Raw genomic sequence first — 22,312 nt, 5'->3', positions numbered from 1 at the left:
CCCATCTTTGACATTAAAAGGAAACATGAGCCCTAGAGAATCCAAGAACCTGGTCCTGGTCCCACATCACATCTGGGCAAGGAGTTTTGGAGGCTCCCACCTCTGGACTCCGTTTCCTGGTTGACAGTGGCACAATGCCAGAGGACAAAGATTTGACTGTTCCCCTCAGTTTCCCCGTGAGATCTCTTCTCACTGTCTCCTGGGGAATTCCTCAATGCCTCCCAGTCTCCTCCAACCCTCCCCGGCCCAGAGCACTAGCACCACAGAGCCCTGCCCTCCTGTTCCTTTCTGGATGGAAGCTTATTGGGTCGAAGACACCACATAGGCTGTGGCAATGTACTTCTTGCCGTTTCCATAGGTGGTCTTGTCCCACGTGTAGGTCTGGATGGCCAAGGGGTATCCACCCAGGCTCAGCTGGCACCTGTAGAGAAAGATGGTCAAATCATGGGAGCCGCTTCACTCCAGCTGTGTCCTCTGGATGCAAGGGTCCAGCCCAGGCCGTGCATAATAGCTCCACAGAACCACGGCCACTGCCTCCAGCTCCGTGTGTGCAGGAGCCCTTTAAAGACACTGTCCAGGGCTGGAGTGATAGCACAGCAGGTAGGGCGTTTGCCTTGCACGTGGCCGACCCGGGTTTGATTCCCAGCATCCCATAGGGTCCCCCGAGCACCGCCAGGAGTAATTCCTGAGTGTAGAGCCAGGAGTAAGCCCTGAGCATTGCCGGGTGTGACCCAAAAAGCAAAATTTAATAAATAAATAAATAATTAATTAAATAAACTGTCATTTGGAGGGGGCGTGGAGGGGCAGGGGTCCAGATCCTGCTCAGGGCTTACTCTTGGTTCTGCATGCAGGGATCACTTCTGGTGGCGTTCCAGGGACCGTATGTGATGCTGGGGATCAAACCCAGGTCAGCCACATGCAAGGCAAGCGCCATAGCTAGCGTTCTGACTCTCTGACCCCCCCAAACAATCCTTTATCTTCTGTCCTCTTTTTTTTTCTTTTTGGGTCACACCCGGCAATGCACAAGGCGTTACTCCTGGCTCATGCACTCAGGAATTTCTCTTGGTGGTGCTCGGGAAACCATATGGGATGCTGGGAATTGAACCCGGGACAGATGCGTGCAAGGCAAATGCTCTACCTGCTGTGCTATCATTCCTGCCCTATCTTCTGTCTTCTTAAGGAACACTGCTCCTCATCTTTTTCAGGGTACTATTCTAAAATCCCAGACTCGGGGCCAAAGAGAGAGTACAGCGGGTGGGCACTTCTGGTGCACGTGGCCAATCCAGGTTTGATCCCTGGCACTCCATATGGTCCTCTGGGCACTACCAGGAGAGATTCCTGAGCACAGAGGGAGGAGTAATCCCTGAGCACTGCCGGTGTGGCCCCCAAGCCAAAACAAATCAAATCCCAGATTCTAGAAGAGTTGTGGGCACTCTGGTGACAGCAGGATATATTAACTTTGTACATCGGTGTCACATAGTTTAACACTGCTGTAGTCATCTTAGCAAAACTAAACTAAAGCCAAATAGTAAATTAATAAATAACTAAAAATAAAAATGAGGCCAGAGAGATAACACAAGCGTTAAGGTGCTTGTCTTGCATGTGGCCAACCACAGTTCAATCCCCAGTACCACATGGGGTTCCCAGAGCACCACCAGGAATAATCCCTGAGTAAAGAGCCAGGAGTAAGCTTCAAGCATACCCAGGTGTGGTCCAAAATTCAAAACATAAATTACAAAAAATAAAATTACAAAAAAACAAGAAAACAAAATAACAAAATTACAAAAAAAAAACAAAATTTAAAAAATAAATTAAAAAGCCACAAAAAAGACTAAAATCTCCATATTGCAATTTTAGACATGTTCACAAGTAGTTATGAGAATATTTCTAACTTCACTTGCTGCCAAAGATGGGTAAAAATAAAAGGTTTTAGAGAACTTTTGTACTCAAAATAATTGATTTAGGGGCTATGTTAAAAAAATATTAGTTAGGGGCTGAAGTGATAGCACAGCAGGTAGGGCGTTTGCCTTGCACTCGGCCAACCTGGGTTCGATTCCCACCATCCCATAGGGTCCCCCGAGCACCGCCAGGAGTAATTCCTGAATGCAGAGCCAGGAATAAGCCCTGAGCATTGCCGGGTGTGACCCAAAAAGCAAAAAAAAATTAGTTATACAAGTTCATTTATATATATACATGTATTATATAGTTACATGTATTATAGACTTACATGTGTTAGATACATATACATTATATGTGCATATTTATATTAAATTCCTATAAAGAGTCAGATGACTTTAAAAAGATCCTCATTTAAAACAATTTTAAATGCAAAACAATGAAATCCCAGGTTTAAAAAAAATTAGATCCCAGATTCTAGGTCCCCCCGTCATGGACTATCTGCTCAGGGTTTCAGAAGTACCAGGACCTAGAGTTTTCAAATATTAGGAACGTGAGGCCCCGAGCACCTCTTCTAACTCACACATACCACGGTTCTGTCTAACAGCACTTGGGAGAGAGGGGAGGCGGCTCCGTGCTAAAATGAAGACTGACTCCCGCAAGTTAATCTCACTTCATTTCTCCAAATGAGAACACTCGGAGCCAGAAGGTCGATTTCCCCAAGCCCCCTGGTGTCCCCCCAATGCCAGACGCAGAATGGGGGTCTCCTGGCTGCTGTGTCTGGGCTAGCCCAGCCTGCTCCCTGGGCCCTGGCTGGCCCACTACTTACATTCTGCCTGGTCTGGCAATGAAGCATAGGGAGTAGAGGGCAAACTCGAACTCAGGGCTGCTGCCGATGAAAGCTGAGCCCACCTCCTTATAGTAGCCGTCCCAGTTGAACTGCATGGCTAGCACGTCGGGGTAAGAGTCCCACTGCAGAGAGAAGAGTGGCAAAGAGGGCGGCAGCTAGTCAGAATTTGTTGAGGGACCAAGAGGGACTTGTGTGAGCTTTGCTGGGAACTTGGGTTTCTGGGAACGGGGGGTGGGGTTGGGGGAAGGGTGTTTCTTTGTTGTTTCCTATGCTGAGCAGTCACTGGAGCGATAGCACAGTGGGTAGGGCGTTTGCCTTGCACGCGGCTGACCCCAGTTCGATTCCTCCGTCCCTCTCGGAGAGCCCGGCAAGCTACACGGCAGAGCCTGGCAAGCTCCCCGTGTAGTATTCGATATGCCAAAAACAGTCACAACAAGTCTCACAATGGAGACGTTACTGGTGCCCGCTCAGCAAATCGATGAGCAACGGGACAACAGTGCAATAATGCAGTGCTTTCTATGCTGAGCATCAAACCCAAAGCTCATACACGCAGGGCAAAAGCTTCCGGGCTAAGCATCCCTGAGCCTGCAGCTGGGTTGCGTGAAGTGGATGGAAGAGAGGGCCTCCACTTGCTGAAGTGTTGGCTCTGCCTGGGCCTCTGGAGCGGCAGATGCACTAGTTCCTGGGGGGCCAGAGTCGGTGTACCCCTGGGTCCTCAGAGGTAGATGAGAAGGGCAGATATTGCCTGGCCCACGGTGACAACGAATTTGGCTATTGTGCATTTTTTAAATGAAATATCATGAGTAGGAGGCTGGACAGACAGCCCATAGCCAACCCTGGTTCTATCCCCGGCACCGCCTGGGATCCCCGGCCTGGCCTGGTTTTCTATGAGCACAGTCACTACTGCCGTTCTGCCTGGCCTGGCAGTGAAGCATAGGGGGTAGAGGGCTGCTGTCAGGAGTGCAACGCAAGCTACCCAGGAGGAACCTTCCAACCAGGTCACGTGCTAAGGAGGCGTGCCCAGGAGAGAGGTGCTGGCCCCTGGTTTTTCCCCTCGAGGGCTCCCCTGCTCCTCCAGCGGCAGCTCCTGTCCAGAGAGGGGCCTTCTGCTTCTTGAACCCTTGAAGTTCTAGAAGCTTCTCTGGAGGGAAACGCTAGTGAACTCCCTGGCGGAACTTGCCCTTCAACAATCAGCCTAGTCCCTGCTCGGCTGCTGCGAGCACTGCACAACAGGCAGGGTGGACCGTGTGGAAGGCAGATGCCAGCCGGGAGCGCAGATACCAACCAGCCCTTCCACCCCGGGCCCACTCTCCTCTACTCACCGGCCCGTCGTAGATGTGACTGTAGTAGTCGACCAGGCCCTCCTTCTCCTGCATGTAGAAGCGGATCCAGTTATGGAAGCCAGTGACCTTGCCCTTCTTGATTTCACCTACGGCCAAGAGTCAGGATAGGGGGCTTGGCCTTCCCTCCAGCACCCACCCCCTCCCCCATTCCCGTGCTCAGATCGGCTTCCTTCTCCAGCCTCTGGACCCTGGGAGGGCCATGCTGGCCTCAGTGCCTTGCGTCCCTCTTGGCCCTGCAATGTAACTGGAGCCCTTGAGGTTTCCCCTCCCAGCTAACGATGGTCAGGGATACTTGTCCACCATTTTTCTGAGAGCACCAAGGCTTAGTGGTGGTGGTGGTGGTGGTGATGATGGTGGTGCAGTTTGGGTGGGGGTTGGCAATCAAAAGGGAGGAAGACCCTGGTCCTTTGGGAAAGTAGGTGGTGACGCTCTGAGGGCAGAGCACCATTCAGAGGTAGAAACGGCCCCAGTTTCTGATCTTCCTCCCCCTTAGAAGGAAGATACTGTTCTTCAAAAGTGGCTCCTCCAACCCTCTTCCTAGCCCGGGCGTCAGCCTTGCCCCGCCTTGCTCCTCAGGAAAGCCCTTTCTCTTCATTCCCCCAGCAGAAGGGTCCCACCTGAGAAAACGTGTTCAAAGCCACTGGAGTCTCCTTCTTCACTGCCTCTCGAGTAGAGTCCGAACCACATGTTCTTCAAGTCATCGACAAACTCTTGTTCTGAGTTATAGCGGTCTGGGGGAGTAGCACAAAGGACTCAGGAAAGAGCAAGGTAGGGCCAGATCCGGGGCATCAAGGACGGGCCCCTATACCCCAGAAACAATGTAAATGATAACGGGCGGGGCCAGGGCAGTAGTATAGAGGGTAAAACACAACCAAATTGGGTTTGGTCCCCTGGCCTTTCGTATGGTCCCTAGGGTCCTCCAGGAGTAATTCCTGAGTGCAGAGCCAGGAGTACCCCCTGAGCACCATTGCATGTGACCCCACCCCCCCCAAAAAAAAAACCCAAAAGATAACGGGCCGAGGGTCATATCACTAACAAGTCACAGTGCTGGCTAAGAAATATACCAAGTCTCCAAACTCTTGACCACTGGAAAGACTAAAAGGCCCTGTGAGCCGGGCGTGCAGCTGCCTGGATGTGCTGGGCTGTGCGTGAGTGAGCTGGAATTTCAGGACGAGTGGGATTTGGACAGAGAAATAGGCAAAGACGGGGTGAGTCCGGAAAGTGCTGACTCAGCATCCAGGCCCGGAGTTCTGGCCCCAGCTTTGCATACAACTTCCAGGGTAATTTGTTGTTGTTTTTCTGTGGGGGCCAGGTCCAGCAGGGCTGGGGCATCCTCCTAGCTCCTGCTCGGGGGTCACTCCTAACAGTGCTTAGGGCACCCTAATGAGTGCCATGGATAGAGCCGGGCCGGCCTCATGCCAGGCAAGTGCTCTGACCATAGTGCTACCTCTCAGGTCCTCTTTCCTGGTGATTTTGTTTTTCTTTTTTTGGAGGGGTCACACCCGGTGATGCAAGGGGTTACTCCTGGCTCATGCACTCAGTGCTCAGGGGACCACGTAGGATGCTGGGAATCAAACCCAGGCCAGGTGTGTGCAAGGCAAACGCCCTACCCCCTATGCTATCACCCCAGCCCCTCCTGGTGATTTTTTTTTTCTTTTTGGGTCACACCCGGCAATGCATAGGAGTCACTCCTGGCTCTTCACTCAGGAATGACCCTTGGCCGTGCTCAGGGGACCATGTGGGATGCTGGGAATCGAACCCGGGTTGGGTGTGTGCAAGGCAAACGCCCTACTCGCTGAGCTATTGCTCCAGCCGCCCCCCAACCCCCACCCATTCCTGGTGATTTTAAAACATGCCCTTGTCCCCTTTCCTCCCGTTGGAAAAGCTGCGCGCATCCAGGTTAGCGGGACGCCTGTGCGTGCCCGAGCGCGAACACCAGGGGGCAGTGCAGGCGCGCGCCCGCACCCCGCAGCACGGGCCCGCGCCGCAGAGCGCCAGGACCGACCCTGGCCGCGAGCTCCCGCGTCCCGCACGGTGTCCCGCACCCTCCCCGCCGCCGCGGAGCTCTCCTGCCGGAACCCTGGCGAGTGGCTGCCGCTACCAGCCCAGCGGGCTGTGGAGTGGCTTAGCGGAAGGCAGAGCCAAGCCCTGGAAGGCGGCGCTGACCCGGCCACCGCTCCCACGTGGCAGGGAACCCTGGGCATCAAAGGACCACCACGCCAGGGTCCTGAGGCAGCTGAGAGTAAGTGCGAAGACGAGATGATGCCCACTCCGACAGAACTGTTCAGATACTCCTGGGGCCAGGAGGGGGGTGGGGGGCACGCCCAGCAGTGCTCAGGGGTTACTCCGGGCTCTGCGGTCAGGAATTACTCTGGGCGGTCCTCAGGGAACTATCTGGGATGCCCGCAGTTGAACCCTGGCCAGTTGCATGCAAGGCAAATGCCTTATCCACTGTACTATCACTCCTAAACATGAGAAATCTTTAAAAAACATTTTTTTTCTTTTTGGGTTACCCCTGGCTCTGCACTCAGGAATTACTCCTGGCGGTGCTCAGGGGACCATATGGGATGCTGGGAATCAAACCTGGGTCGGCTGCGTGCAATGCAAATGCCCTCCCCACTGTGCTGTCGCTCCAGCCCATCATGAGAAATCTTTTTGTTTTGTTGTTGTGGTTGTTGTTGTTTGGGCTACCCCTGGCTCCACACTCAGGAATTACTCCTGGCAGTGCTCAGGGACCATATGGGATGCCGGAGATCAAACCCAGGTGGGCCACGTGCCAGACAAATGCCCACTGTGTTACCACTCCAACCCTCCCATGATCTCTTCAGAGCTGCCACTGGCTTCCACTCCTTCCACCTTTCGTCACCTGCTCTCTGAGCCTCTCGCCCTGCAGAGCCCCGGGAGCACTTGGCTGCCGAGCCCACAGGCCCGAGTCCTTGGCACTTCCCAGGGCTCACTCACTCTTGCGATGGAGGAAGCCGTAGAGCTCCTGCATGCTGGCCGTCTTCATGACCTCTGCCAGAAAGGCGTCCTGCTCAGCCAGCTGCTGCGCGCTGAAGTGCTCCCCCTGGCCCGTCCTCCGCTCGTAGTTGTTGAGGAGGTTGATGAAGGCTGCGTAGGTCGGCTTGGAGAACAGCTTCTCGTTGACGTAGGTGAAGAGCCTGGGCGAGGCGGGGGAGAGGCACTGAGGGGCCTGAACACAGACTCCTGGACAGCCGGGGGGAGGCCACGGGCCGGCTCCAGGGCAGAGCGGGCGCTACAGGGCCTCCTGAGCACTGTGAGCGAGGTCGAGCCTTTCTTTCTCATCAGCCCTAGGAAGGGCTGCCACAGAAACCTCCCGGCAGGGGTCTGCCCGCCCCTCGACAGGGCCCTGGAGACCCTTCCGTTCCTTTACGTCTTTGCTCTGACTGCAGGGAACATAGCTGAGCCCTCCGAAGAAGCCAAGCGGGGAAGGGACGTTGCAGGGGAGCGGGGAGGGGGGCTCACGGCTCTGGGGAGCGGTCCACCTGCTCCCCGGTCTGCGAGGGGGAGATGCGGTTCTGGCTGTTGAGGACTATGTCTTGCTTCTGCGCTTTGTTGGTGTCTGCCGAGTAGATCTTCTCCGAGACGCTCTGCAGCTCCTCCTGGGTCACCGCATCGCTGCTGCGGGAGAAGCCCTCTGGGAGGGGCCGGGGGACAGGCAGTGTCAGAGCCAGGAACGCCCGTGCCCACCCCGCCCTACTCAGGCACCTTCGGGAAGCCAGCAGTGGGAGAGCAGGGTTCTCGCCAGGGTTGGGCGAGGGCATGGTGGTTCACGCCCTTGCCCTGCACACAGCCAACGGGGCTCGATCCCTGGCATCCTACATGCCGGGAGGAACTCCTGAGTTCAGAGCCAGAAGTAACCCCGGAGCACTGCTGGATGCACAAGCCCCCTCAAAAATAATCACTGTAGCACTGTCGTCCCGTTGCTCATCGATTTGCTCGAGCGGGCACCAGTAATGTCTCCATGGTGAGACTCGTTGTGACTGTTTTTGGCATATCCAGTACCCCACGGGGAGCTTGCCAGGCTCTGCCGTGCGGGCAGGATACTCTCGGTAGCTTGCCGGGCTCTCCAAGAGGGACAGGAGAATCGAAGCTGGGTCGGCCGTGTGCAAGGCAAATGCCCTACCCACTGCAGTGCTAATAGATTTATTTGATCTACATCTCTAGATGGTTCTGAACACATATTCTTTTTCCTTTCTCTTGCATATTTTCTACATGGTCAACTGTTCAATTCTTTTTGTGTGTATATTTGTAATTGGGGGCTTGGGGGGGACTCCCAATTTTCACTGTAAAAGAAAAATAAAAAAGTGAAAAAATCAGACCATGGGGCTGGAAAAATAAAATAAAATAAAATTTTAAAGAAAGGAGGAGGAAGAGGAAGAAGGAGAAGAAGTTTGGTCAGACAGGAATGGCTTGGCCAGGTGGTGGAGGGGGAAAGGACGTCTGGGGACCCGAAGGACTCATTGGCCAGCGCGGGGCCTCCCCTCCAGATGTCCACCTTGCCCTCCCCCCGGCATGCAGCGAACCCCCCCCCCCCCGACCGGTAGGCACACCCAGTGCCTCCGCAAGGGTTTGCACAAAGTCGCCGCGGCGGCTGGCGATGCAGAGCCAGGCACCGCACTTGGGGGACAGTTGTGACTCCAGCGCGTTCCTAAAGGGGGCCGGGAACTAACCGTGGCCACACAGGCGCTCAAAGTCCTCGCAGCAGTCCCCGAAGTCGCGGCAGCGGGCGTTGCAGTGGCACGCGTGGTGCCGGTCGAAGGCGTCGTGGCAGCGGCCCCGGCAGGACGTGGGCGCCGCGTACAGGTCTGCAAGAGCGGTGGGGTGGGTGCCCCCGCGGGCCTCTAGGGGGCGCTGCCCGCGACCGTCCCCCCTCGCCCCAGGCCCCTTCCCCGCCCGCAGGCTGAAGATCTCCGGGGAAGGGAAACAAACAGGCTGATCCCGCACACGCCCTGCTGGGCCAGGAAGTCCACTCTGGAGCTGAACTTGACTTTTCTGGCCTGTTGTTTTCATAATCGTCCCGCTCTAAAAATAAAATCTCCTCCACTTCCTTCTCGGCCTCTCGGCAGGCCTCAGACGCTTTCCTGCTTGCACGCCCACCGCCCCGAGTCCTTTCCGCCCGGGCGCACCCCCTCACCCCTCCCCACCCCCGGGCCCTGGCCTAGGCCTGGGCCTGTGCTGAGCGGTAGGGCTGCCCCCTCCCCGGCACTCTCGCCCCCCCCCCTTCTGGGGAGGAAGACTCACTGCTCGCCCGCGCCTTCTCCGAGTCTCCCTCCGGCTCTGGGGACGGTGCTGGCGTTGCTGGCGGGGCTGGGGGTGCTGGCGTTGCGAGGTCCACCCCATCTGAAGGTCAGGGAAGTAAAGGCAGGCTCTCCTTTGCAAGGCTCCTTTCTCCTCCGCCTCGCCCCTCCCCTCCCCGTGCCCCTCTTGTCCAGCTCCCCCGGCCTCAGAGACGAGCATGTGCTGGGTGAAAAGGCCAGACGGTCTGGAGGAACGGCCCAGGGGCTGTGCACAGACTCTGCGTCCAGGAAAGATCTCCCAGAGCACTGTCAGGAGTGACCCCTGAGCACCACTGGGTGTGGCCCCAAACCAACTGAAAAGACGGGACAGGAGCTAGAATGTGAACAGGGTAACAGGAGATGGGGGGGAGGCGGGGGATACTGAGAATAAAAGAAAGAAGGCGGTTGAAAACTGTGACGGAAGGTGAGAAGAATGTCACCCACGTGGCAGCCCTTCGCACACCTCCCTGTGCCCTCGGAGCCAGGTGACTCATCTGTGAAAAGGGGAGAGGGCGGGAGGTGGTCCTTTCTGGAGAGAGAACTCGGCCTTGGGTTGTGATTTCTCTCGCGTGGAAGTTGACAAATGGGCTTGACGTCCTCCACCTGACACAGCCCTCGCTTAGAAACCTCCCTCACCTACAAGAGCTTCCTGTCAGAGTCAGGGGTGAATTCCTCCCCAGGTCTCGCAGGAGCCAGGACTGTTTCCTGAGATACCAGCTCCTGGTCCTTCTCCACAACACTTGGCACGGACCACACATTGTGCTGGGGGAAGGAGTGTTCAGAAAAGCACATTCCTACCGCTATCCCAACCCTCCGCCTGCGTCCTCCGCTCTGGCGGAGAAGGGTGGGGTGGGGTGGGGAAGAGGAGAAAGAATGTTTCTGGGTTCCCCGACCTCCTCTCATGACAGTGGAGTCACGTCCTGCAAAGAAACACTATTCCAGAGTCGTTGCCAGTCTAGCGGCGTGTTCGCCAGATGGTTTTGTTATTCCATCAGAACCTTGGACCCAGTTACTGGTTCCGTGAGCAACCATCTGATGCCCAACGCTGTGGCAGACTGTGTGTAAGCGTTACAATCCACAGAGTTCTCTAATTATTTTTTTCAGATTTTTTTTTGGGGGGTCACACCCGGCAATGCACAGGAGTCATTCCTGGCTCTGCACTCAGGAATTACCCCTGGCGGTGCTCAGGGGACCATATGGGATGCTAGCAATCAAACCCGGGTCGGCCGCGTGTAAGGCAAACGCCCTCCCCGCTGTGCTATCGCTCCAGCCCCAGTTCTCTATTTAACCATGTTGGGCTCCAGGCGGCCTCTGATGGGCTGGTCAGGATTCTCTCCCATCACGGATTTTATTTTCTGTCGGAAAATAATTCTGGGCTGTGAATCAGAGACGTGGAGACGAAAAGGCTGACTATTGTCTCTATCTTGACCTGCCAGCCTGATGCTGCCCAGGGAGCAGGCCCCCCACTCTGTCCACCAGTAGGGGTCTAGGATGCAGAAAATGGGCAGGTTCTGATCAGAGCTGGTGCTGGGCTCTGGGCCTGTTCAGCAGAACCTCTGCGAGTGGAGATGGTGCTCATGTAGCCACTGAATAAAGGCCCTTCTGGGTGAAAGTAGCTCTGTGGCCATGTGGCTGAGTCAGTTACCTTTGGGAAACCCCTGTCTTCGAGTGGACAGAACTTTTCTTCAAAGGAAGTGGTTTTGCAAGAAAGGCACAAATGCCATTGGCCCAGTGCCAATTGCCTTTCCGGCGGCCCTCAGTGTAGCCAGGGGCCCCATGCCTGGGTCTTGCTACCTATCAGAGCCTCGGTGACCCACGTGGCTTGACAGCAAACTTAGCGAGGCTCTGGGGGGTCACCAAACAGAGATGATGCTTCTGGGAGTCAGAAACACTGGAACAAGGGGATGATTCAAAACGATGCTTATAAATGATTCCTTTTTTTAAACTGGTGACATCGGAGCAGGGGAGGAACAATTGGCTTTTGAGGAAGCTTATGTCCATCTCGTAATTGCTGGACTGGGAAAGACAGGTTGGAGGCGTGGTGACCTCCTGCTCCACGCGTTCTAGCAAAGGTGATTTGTGACAGTCATTGCGACACGAGGCTGCCATCCTAGGGGTACCTAAATCGGGAGCACTTGCTACCCGTGTTCATGCTTCCGGAGCAGAAAAGGTCGGGTAACAATCGCTAATGGAACACAGGCTAAGTAGCACTTTGATCTGTTTTGAGTCATTGCTTAAACTTTTGAACTTGTTGTTAATTCCGATAGTACAGACAGATGTTCAGACAGATATTCTGGGTAAATGACATTTATTGTTTTCAAGTTGGGGTTTCAGGTTGGGGACATTCTAGGAAACCTAGGGTCAGCGGTGGCCACATGTCTGAGCCCTGCCCTGCCCTCAACATCCTTTTGTCAGCCCCTTGGAGCCCGTAATAGCCTATCCAAACCCTGCTCTGCACCCTTCAGGAGTCGGGCTGGGGGCTGGGGGGCATCTGCCAGCTACTGCCCAGACTAGCTAGGCGTGGCCATGGCCTGGCCTCCTGAGCCCCCGGGCCCTTCACCCCACAGGCACCTCACCAGTACACAGGCGCTCGAAGTCTTCACAGCAGTCCCCGTGCCGGGGACACTGGGGGTCACACTGGCAGGTAGCGTCCTGGTTAAACTTCTCACTGCAGCGAGATGTACATGACTCCGTTTTTCCTAAGGACAAGAAAGGTCACAGCTCCAATCAACGAGGACCCTATTTCTGACCCAGGTACTGGCAGCAGGAGGGTCCCTCTCAGGGCAGGGCCCTCGCCCTGGCAGGAAAGCTCCTTGCTTCTGTCAAGTCAGACACACCGGCCGTCTGCTTACTCTGCTGGGCTGTGCACCCACACTCCAGCCACCCACCAGCCGCCAGTACGGGGGGCCCGTATGCCTGCTGGGACTAGCCTCTCGTGGGTCAAGGCGCAGGACAGTCCTGCGTGGAACTGGCAGCTGCTGCGCGGCTCCACTCACTGCCGAGCAGCCTCAGATTGTCCAGAGACAACCTAGTTTGTTTGTTTGTTTGTTTGTTTTGGGCCAACCCCAGCTATGCTCAGGTTACTCCTGGCTCTGCACTCAGGAATCACTCCTGGCAGTGCTCGGGGGACCACATGGGATGCCGGAATTGAACCTGGGTTGGCTGCATGCAAGGCAAGTGCCCTCCCTGCTGGACTATTGCTCCAGCCCCGACACCCTATTTTTTATGTAGTTTCCCCCCCCCCCTAATTTTTCACATTGCTGGGATCCAACCTGTGGTCTCATACACAAGAAGCAGGTACAGCCTCTATCCCTGCCTGGGCCCATCCCAACCCCTTCCCAACTTTTAAAAAATCCAGGCTGGACCAGAGAGGAAAGGCACTTGCCTTGCATGTGACAGACCTGGGTTTAATCCCCAGCACCCCATGTGGTGCCCTGAACCCCGCAGGAGTGACCCCTGAATGGAGAGTCCGGAGTAAGCCCTGAGCACCAGCACTTTAGGGTGGTGTTTAGAGAAAAGCGTTCAGGTCGATCCCAGAAGGATCTGTGGGTCCCACACAGTGACCAGCACCCGTCACATGTGGAGGGTGTCCCTGGAGCTCTCAGGTGCCTCCCGCCGACCCACCTGCTCCTTCTCATCCATCCCTCTTACAGCCTCACTTTCTTCGCTCCCCCTCCCCCACCTCCTCTGGTACCCTCCGCACTGTCTCCCAGCCTCATCTTCCCACTTCCAATAGTCGCTGGAATGCAGTTGGATTCATTTCTGCACAGGGTGGGGAGTGAGGCGGGTGTGGGTGAGAACTGGGCTTTGGAAGCGGATTCTGTTATGTAACCACAGACCACATCCAGAACTGCAGCCAAATGGCTCGGAGAAATCAGCCTGTGGGCCCGAGGAGAGTAAGAGAAGAAATTTCAAAGGAAATGGTACAAACCCACCACTACAAACAAGCCCCACCGTGCCCCCACGGGCCCTGGCAGCTGCGGGTGCGAATGACTGGCCTGGCTGACTTGGGGGTCATTTCCTTGCTGCCTGGGCTCCAAGGGTGATGACAGCGTTGCTGCTTCCTTTTGAGGGTCCTGAGGTTTGAAGTTGGCCACCGTTGGGTTTAGGGGCCGGGGTGTGTGTCAAGGGCAGAGTTGGAATTACTCTGAGCTTCAGAATTTGTCAGAATGAGGAAACGAAAACCTCACTGGGGCCAGAGTGGGTTAGTTAGGTTTAAATAAGAGCGATGGGGAATCCTGTTTTAGGAAACCACCGCACAATCTGGAAGCTCCTGTGTTCTTTTCCCTTCCCTTAAAATCTTTTCTGAATTTGGAGGGATTGATCGATTGACTGACTAAGAGCTAGTTAGGATCTGGGCTTGCAGTAAATTTATTCATAAAATTGCTAGTTTGTGCTGCCAACTGGACTAAGGAATGGGGTAAGTTTCAGTCCCCAGTCAGAGCTGAGGAATGTGTCAAGGTTGGGAGAGAAGAAATAATCCCAGAGTTGCCTTAGATTCGACTGGGCGCTTGATTCTGAGGGTGATTCCCTGGAGCTGCGTCTAAACCCGGCTGGGGTGGGGTGGATGCTGACAGTGGGTCTAGTTATGGGTTAGGATTCTGTGACTGGGACTCGTGCCACGCTAATGAACGTGGCCGAGCAGAGAGCCCCGAGCCCTGGGCTCAGGTGCCAGACGAGGCTCAGGATTCTGGTTCAGCTGCTTTGCACTGCTGCAACCACGGGCAAGCTCGGTGCCTCGGTTTCCTTATCTGTACAGGGGCGATAAGAGTGGATTGATCCCATCTCCTAGGGTTGTTGTTTGTGTGGGGACCACACCCACCAATGCTCAGGAACTACTCCTTGCTCTGTGCTCTGCGCTTGCTTCCAGCAGTGCTCAGGGGGCGCGGTGGTACCAGGGATCCAACAAACCTAGGCCTCCTACCTGCAAAGCCAGTGCTCCACAGTGGGAAGGGCGTTTGCCTTGCACACGGCCGACCCGGGTTCGAATCCCAGCATCCCATGTGGTCCCCTGAGCATTGCTGGGTGTGACCCAAGAAGCAAAAAAAAAAAAAAAAAATTAAACACATCCTGGTTGGATTTGTTGTTGTTGTTGTTTTGCTTTTTGGGTCACACCCGGTGATGCACAGGGGTTACTCCTGGTTCATGCACTCAGGAATTACTTCTTGGCAGTGCATGGGGGACCATATGGGATCTTGAGAATTGAACCCGGGCTGGCCGCGTGTAAGGCAAACGCCCTACCTGTTGTGCTATTGCTCTAGCCCCAAGCACATCCTGGTTTTTTAGCCCTTGAAGTGTGGGGCCTGACAGCTGTGGCACATGTGTGTTTGTCCATCCCAGGGCCAGGGCCACCGTCACGGCGGTGGGTGTCCAGACTGGCTGAGGCAGTCTTTCCTGATGTGCTTCGTCTCGCTGACTCCCGTCCTGCACTGCGGGGAACCATCCCTTGGGCTGGGGTGTCTGTGTGTTTACGCGGCTGACAGTGACCTAGCTGACTTCATCTCTACGATCTGTGTCCTTTACCTCAGCGACGTGTCCGGCCAGGGAAAGCCCCGGCCCAGTGCGTGTGGAGCCTCCAGAGTGAAGTGGAGGCAAGTCTCTGAGCCACCATAAGGTGTCCCCAGAAAGACCAGGTCCAAGGCCACTTGTCCCTGCCAGCCCAGGGCAATGCCTCTTGAATCTTAAGCGCCATTCCCTTGGTTCGCAAATGTCAAGATCCGAAGGAGAATTTTCAGCCCGGGAGGAAGCCCCTGCCAGCTGCCTGCCCCGTCTTCCTGGCAGTACACCCAGAATCCAAAGTGGGGGAGGAACCAGACAAACCCGGGCAGTGTTTCTCGAGGGCCAGATCAGCAGAGTTCAGGTCAGAACCCGGCCCGTGCCAGCAGCGGGCCTGGGCGGAGCGGGCTGCGAGAACAGTCGGCTCCAGGCGCGCAGAGAAGCCAATGTTGGCCCTCTCTGAGGGGCCTCCTCTTTCCCATTTAAGAACTTTGTCCCCCGCAAGACCCTGTTCCACGGGGGCTCTTCACCTGTGCCTGTAACTAATCCTCGGGCTTCGTGCCGACCTGAGGATTTGTACGTGAGGGGGCTTTTCCTCACCTGACTGAGCTGTTCTGGGGACACTCAGAGAGGACTGGTCACCCCAACTCCGAGAGGCCTCCCTGCCTCCACCACAAAGCCTAAATATGTCCTGCTGGACAGCAAATGCCCTGGCCTCTCTGCCTCACGTCTCTCAGTGTCTCTTTCTGTCTTCCTCCACTTTTTTTAAAATTCTTATTTATTTTATTTTATTTTATTTTATTTATTTTTACTTTTTGGGTCACACCCGGCGATGCACAGGGGTCACTCCTGGCTCATGCACTCAGGAATCACCCCTGGCGTTGCTCAGGGGACCCTATGGGATGCTGGGATTCGAACCCGGGTCGGCCGCGTGCAAGGCAAACGCCCTACCCGCTGTGCTATCACTCCAGCCCCTGTCTTCCTCCACTTCTATCCAAAGAAACAGAGGTCTTAATGGCCTCCAGATCCTCCTCCAATTCCTGTGAGAAGCACAGGGCCTCCCTTCTTGCATGAAATACTTTCTCCGCTTCTTCAAAGTCTTCATTCTGCAAGAACACTCCTTATCTGCACTGTTTTGCCCTATGCGCATGTGTGTCTATCTTCCAGCACTCGGATTTCCAGATGATTGGGCCACCCTCCACCCATGCCTCTCCATGGGTTCTAGATTCTGTTTCCATGGAGACCCATCACCTGAGAAGGTTCACTTCCAGGACCAGCTCCCTGCCCAAGTTCACGTGAAACCACTGGAGATCTCAAGCTGGCAACGTCTCTCCTATATGCAGCTAAGTTCTATTACTTGTTTATTCGGGGGCCATACTCAGCTGTTCTTGGGGCTTATTACTCCTGGCTCTGCACTCAGGGATCAGTCCTGCTGACCTTGGGGGACCATATGGAATGCTGGGGATTGAACCCAGCTGGCCACATGCAATGTAGACACCCTTCCCACTGCACTATCCTCTGGCCCAGATATTGTGATTAGTTTTGCTGTTGTTGTTTTTGGGGCACACTCAGCTATGCTCAAGGGTTACTCCTAAATATGCCCTTGGGAATTACTCCTAGCAGTGCTCTAGGGACCATATGGGATGCCGGGGATTGAACCCAAGTCGGTTGCATGCAAGGCAAGTGCTATACTATCACTTTGACATGCAGCTAAGCTTTTTGGTTTTATTTTTTCTTTGTTGTTGTTTTGGTTTGGGGGCCACCTCCGGTGGTGCTCGGGGCTTACTCCTATCTCTGTGCTCAGGGATCATTCCTAGCAGGCTCAGGGGAGCGTGTGGGATGCTGGGGATTGAACCTGGGTCTGCCGTGTGCAAGGCAAGTGCCCTACCGCTTGTCCCACAACTAAGTTCTGAGACATTGAAATAAGGATGACAGGACCAAAGGGTGGAAGGTGACACCGTCCCCCAGGCCCTCAGTGCCCCATCAGTCCTTTAGCCAGAGGTCCCCAGTCCCTGAGATCTCACTTCCTCCAAGGTGCTGCTTTAATTTGGTCTTCTTGAACCCTGCAACAGTCTTCCTTAGGACCTCCCTGGACTGGCTGGGATGAGCACAACGCTCTGTCTCTTTCTCCTCTGGGCAGGAGATGGTGTGCCCCCACACCCTTCAGCTTGGCCCCCTCCCTTGGCACTGCTCCTGCTTACCCATAAGCCATCAATTAACACATCGGCACGGGCATTTGCGTAGTTGCTAAACAGCAGAGTGTTGGCTTTCCTCCGCGGGGCCCAGCCCCATACCGCTAGGAACTGTGGGTCGAACTTCTTTCCCTTTGGTTCCTCTAACACTGGGCAGACACCGGGGACACGTGTTGCTCCCCAGATTGCCCGTGGCCCACCTCCTGCTCAGAGGCTGTTCCCATTCCCCCAGAACCTGCCTGTCTTCTAAAAACTTTACCCAAAGTTCTCATTCCACACTTCGCCCAGCACCGGACAACAGAGTGACCAAGAGTCCCCAGACCACTCGAGTCCACCCAGCTGTGTTCTACTACAGAGACAGAGTTTTACACCACCCGTGTGCTAGGAAAAAACCAATCCCCGTGAGATCAGAAGTCAGAGTGGATGAGCGGGTCGAGAAGGGACCTCCATGACATTAGCCCAACAGCCCACTTCATAGTGACCCCGTCCACTCCACTCCAGCGGTAATTCCCAGCCCGAGGAGGAGGACGGGTTCCACGTACCCCGTGGCTTCAAGGCAGGGCTGAGACCTCTCCCGGTGCCCTGCGCTCTGCTTCTCTGCACACCACTCCTTCCATCCCCATGACGTAACGACTTACCAGGCCAGGCCAGGCTGCAGAGCACGGCCAGCATCAGGGGGCCACAGAGCCTCATGGTTGGAGCCCAGCTGGAGACCAAACTGGGACGGGCTGGTAGACTTTCACTGGAGTCGAGGGGAACGTCACTGCTCCCAAATGAGCCGTATTTCCCAGGCTGGCTCTTTTAAAGACATCGGAACTTGTGAATCTGGTACCTCCAGATCCTTCCAGGAGGAAAATGGGGAGGGCGGGGCAGGGATGGATAAGCGGCTGGCTGCGAGGAGGTGGGGCCACACAGCTGTTTGAAGCCAGGGGGAAGGTGACTAAGCAGACAGGTAAAGCCAGATGTTCTGAAGAGGGAATGCTGTTGCTTGCAGCTAGAAACTAGGTTATGCGAGCAGGCACCACAGTCTCTGCAGTTTGGAGTGTTCTCTGTCCAAACTAGAGGCACCCTCAGGCCTATCTGCAGGCGAAGCCCTCCTAAGGCCCACCTCACCCACCTGTGAGCCACAGGCTGGCCCTGCCAGGGACTACAGGAGGCTTCATTTCTGCAGACTCAGTACGAGGAGTGTACCAGGACGGGCATTAGGAGCAAGACAAAGTGCTGGAGCAAGAGACAGGTTGCTCAGAGCAGATAAAGTCACAGGTAAGAAGCCAAGGCTACTCAGGACAGAGGAATAGTACAGGAGTAACCCTTGAACATTGCTGGTTGTGGGAAGGAAGGAAGGAAGGAAGGAAGGAAGGAAGGAAGGAAGGAAGGAAGGAAGGAAGGAAGGAAGGAAGGAAGGAAGGAAGGAAGGAAGGAAGGAAGGAAGGAAGGAAGGAAGGAAGGAAGGAAGAGAAAGAAAGAAAGAAAGAAAGAAAGAAAGAAAGAAAGAAAGAAAGAAAGAAAGAAAGAAAGAAAGAAAGAAAGAAAGAAAGAAAGAAAGAAAGAAAGAGAGAAAGAGAGAAAGAGAGGGGCTGGAGCGATAGCACAGTGGGTAGGGCATTTGCCTTGCACACGGCTAACCCGGGTTCGATTCCCAGTATCCCATATGATCCCCTGAGCACTGCCAGGAGTAATTCCTGAGTACAGAGCCAGGAGTAACCCTTGTGCATCGCCGGGTGTGACCCAAAATGCCAAAAAAAGAAAGGAGAAAGAAAGAATCCAGGGCTGCTCTTACTGTGAGGTCACCCAGAGCTGCATCACCTCAGAAGCATTATGCAAATGGACTCTGACTCCTCTTGAGTCAGCACCTCAGGGTGTACATGTCCAGCCTCTCACAGGCTCCAGGGTTATGAGGCTAGGGAAGGGTCAGAGGCCCCCTAAAGGACCCACCCTGCCTCTCTGCAAGGGCCCAGACCTCCTGTCTTCTCCCCTGCTGACACACCTCTCACCACCCACCCTCAGCAGAGAGAGATGAGGCTCCAGTGAGCTTCCGTCCTGACGCCTGAGAGCAGAGTGACAGCCACTGAGGCTGCCAAGTGACCCTCCTCTCAGAGAGGTGCCCTTTCCAGAAAGCTCCCTGCCTGGGGCTCTCAGTCCTCTCCGACTGAGACAAAGCAGTCTCCTACCGAAAGGCAAAAACTGAAGAACCACCGAGAGCCCTCCAGAGTGAGGGGCGAGGGCTCGTCCGGGCCCGGTTCCTTTAAAAGAGGGTCATTAAAGAGACTCTGGGCTCCGGTTTTCTCCTCTTTGAAATGACAGGGTTGGAACCGACTCCCCTTTCAAGTTCCCAGACTTTAAATTTGAGGCTTCCAGTCCTGCCCCAGGTAGGACAGTTGCCAGGGAGGGGATCAAGAGAAGTCACAACGCCTTGTTGTGTGAAAAGGAGCCTTTAGCTGGGGAGGTGGCTCCCAGCACCTCACGGGCGTAGCCCCGAAAACCATTGAGTGGAACCCCGGAACAGAACAGCCAAAGAAAACGGTGAGCCCGGATGGGAAGCTTCCTGGAGGTGGGGAGAGGGCAGGCTGCTTCACCGGGGCTCCCTGGGTAACTTTAGTCTGAGTCAGGGAGGGGGCACAGATGTCCCTGTTCACATGTTTCCTCTGCACACCCTGAAAACAGGTTGCCGAGCCACTGCCAGCCACATTCCCAGACGCCCCACACTGGTAACATGGGGACCAATCTCTGAGGCCGGTCAGGTTTCCAGAGCCAAGAATATATCACCAGTGGGCTGGGAAGCAATGATGCCTGCGACTGGAGAGTGGGTGGTCCGTCCCTTCCAAGTACCCCGCAGTGTGGACTTTGGCTGAAGTCTAAGCCTTGAGAGGGGAGGGGGTCCCAGCCCCAGGAACCCTGGTAACCTGCGGAGCACAATGTGGGTGCTCCTCCCCCCATCAGGAGGACTGTAGGGAAGGAGCCAGGCAGGGAGCCAGGAGAATGAGCCCATAACGCAGATGGGTCATGTGCAGCCCCGCCCTTCACATGCATGCCAACGCTGAATGAGCACTGAGCATGTGTCTCACACGCAGGACGTCCCGAGTGCCTCATTCTCACTACAAGAGGACTGTTGTCATCCTCTCTTTACAGATGAGGAAACGGAAGTGTGGAGAAGTCGGCAGGTGTGCCCAGAAGCACTCAATTATTGTTGTGACAGGGCACCAGCCCACATCTCTCTCACCAGAGACCGTCCTTGTGGGCACTGATGCCACAGGATCATGCCAGCACCACACCTTTGGGTACCATCAGCCCCTTCTGTCTGGGTTTCTGTGCAAAGCGGTCTAGAGTCAGACTCGAGATCGAGGGACCTCGTGGCTGCCTAGTCCCACTTCCGTGGGGCTGCAGTGCCCTGGGCAATCCCGTTTCCCCTGAAAGCCTCTGGCACTGCGGGACCCCACCTGCTCAGGGCACTTCCAGCCCCTCCCTCCCGAGATCTGATTCCCAACCCCCAAGTCCCAATTCCCAACCCAACATGCCGAGAGGGATCCGGCTAAGCTGGAAACATTCTAGTAGGCCAGTAATTAAACATGTGTCTGTCCAATCGCACGCAGATGCCTCACAGAGAAAATGCAGTGCACACGCACACATCCAGGGGTACAGAGATGGACGCACTAACGGGCTCCAGCCGTGTCCCCTTCCCAGCTGCCCCGGCCAGGCAGAGAGCTTGGATGCTCCTGCTCCAAGATCTCCCCCACCTGGGTGTGCCTCCCTCCAACTCTTCCCGGGCACCACCGTGGAGGCCAGCGACCAGGAGGGGAGGCCCAGAGGCGCGGGGCCCTCAGACCAGCAGCAGCGAGAAATGTCTGGGGACAGTGAGAACACTGCAGGGAGGCCACCCCGGTGTCCGGAGGAGGGGAGGGTGTGCCGCTCGGGCCTCAGTGGGGGCAGGGAGGCTGTGCAAGGGCCCGGCGGCTCGTCGCTGGGTCGCAGGAGGCAGTCAGCAGCTGTGGGCATGAGACTCCCATCAGCAAATATTTCCTGAGCACTCACTGCATGCCAGCCGCCCGCCGGGGCTGGGCCGGCAGAGCATCAAAGCTGTTCCTGCAAGTGGTCAGTTTCTGGCTGGACAGTGGACAGAGAAGCCCCAGCACCGGGCAGCTGCCTGAAGACAATGCCAAGCCACTCGGGGCGACTGAGTTCATCTGCTTGCACCAACAGGCCGGGAGAGGACAGATGGACCGAGACTGCGACAGAAGGGAGCCTCTGTCCACTCGTGTCCCTGTCCTCTGTGAAACCAAGGCCCAATGAGGGCGGCTAGGCCTGGCAAGGCCACCAGGTGAGGCCGGAGTCACCTCCCCAGGGTGACAGAAGCGACTCACTCTCCAGCTCACGGTGGCCGAGAGTGCCCCGGGAGCGCGGTCAGGCCTGGTTAGAACTGCTCCTCGTTTCTAACCCCTGAGAACCTCCAGCCTCCAGGACCCCACGGGTCCAACCACCCGGCCACCGCGAGCTGCGAGGGCCCTGGCTGCGTGGGTCTGGGTGGCTCCACCCAGGTCTCCCGCCGCAGCCCGGGTGCCGAGTGTGCCTGTGTTTCTCTGCGAGCTGTGGGCAGCGCCAACAACCTGCCTGGCAGCCGCCCCCTGCCGCGGGCGTGTTAGTCAGACCCGCCACCCAGCCCACTCATCGGCTCAGCCCGGGCCGTCCTTCTGGTTCTGTTGGCCACGCCCCGCGCCAGGCTGACCCTCTGCCTGCAGCGCCCACCCCCTTGCTGGCTGTCTCTGGCTTTTCCGCCAGCTGCAGGGCAAATCGGCTCTTCCGCACATGGCTCCTGGCCCACTTTCTGATGTTTGTCCTGTGCCTTCTGAATCACAGCCACCTGGGAGGAACTGCCAGCATGGTGTCAGTGAGCCCTTGCCCTGCCGTTTGCCCTTCCCGTCCATTCAGCCCACCTCTGAAACCCTGTAAGGACCTTGCCTCCTGGTATCCCTGTGTCAAGGTGCACCAGGGACCAACAGTGAGTGAGTGAGTGAGTGAGTGAGTGAGTGAGTGAGTGAGTGAGTGAGTGAGTGAGTGAGAGAGTGAGTGAAGAAATGCACAAGCTGAGCCATTAGCAAGACAGAGCCAACAGATCCCTCCAGGAGGTCTGAGCCACCCCCTGCCCCCTGCCCCCACACTCTGGGCATGGAAGGGTTTGTGGCCAGTGGGTGGAAGGATTGTTCGTCTCGTAACTGCATCTCCGTAGGAAACACCTTATTT

The 22,312-nt window shown here is 55.9% G+C and overlaps 1 protein-coding gene across 1 annotated transcript; it reads right to left on the bottom strand.

Annotated features, from left to right (window-relative positions):
• ENDOU (endonuclease, poly(U) specific) lies at positions 1-17,842 on the bottom strand. Its single transcript, XM_055142756.1, has 10 exons — positions 17,716-17,842; positions 11,966-12,088; positions 9,355-9,453; positions 8,784-8,918; positions 7,576-7,747; positions 7,051-7,250; positions 4,707-4,820; positions 4,069-4,175; positions 2,726-2,868; positions 1-421 (listed from the first exon to the last, which is right to left on the bottom strand). Exons 1-10 carry the CDS (start codon positions 17,768-17,770, stop codon positions 301-303), a joined length of 1,269 nt encoding a protein of 422 aa, XP_054998731.1. The 5' UTR covers positions 17,771-17,842; the 3' UTR covers positions 1-300.
• Between the last annotated feature and the right edge of the window lie 4,470 nt (positions 17,843-22,312).

Source organism: Sorex araneus, chromosome 6, assembly GCF_027595985.1.
Source record: "Sorex araneus isolate mSorAra2 chromosome 6, mSorAra2.pri, whole genome shotgun sequence".
Lineage (NCBI taxonomy): Eukaryota > Metazoa > Chordata > Mammalia > Eulipotyphla > Soricidae > Sorex > Sorex araneus.
Note: the sequence above shows the minus strand (reverse complement) of the source record. Positions and strands in the feature narration are given on the sequence as shown.

Bases quoted from the DNA above. Each gene is read 5' to 3' on its own strand.
- ENDOU (XM_055142756.1), bottom strand. From the start codon at position 17,770: ATGAGGCTCTGTGGCCCCCTGATGCTGGCCGTGCTCTGCAGCCTGGCC. The intron at 2,869-4,068 runs GTGAGTAGAGGA...TTCTCTCTGCAG, and splicing joins GTCACATCTACGACGGGCCG to TGGGACTCTTACCCCGACGT. The intron at 422-2,725 runs GTAAGTAGTGGG...CTTTCTCTACAG, and splicing joins ATTGCCAGACCAGGCAGAAT to GTGCCAGCTGAGCCTGGGTG.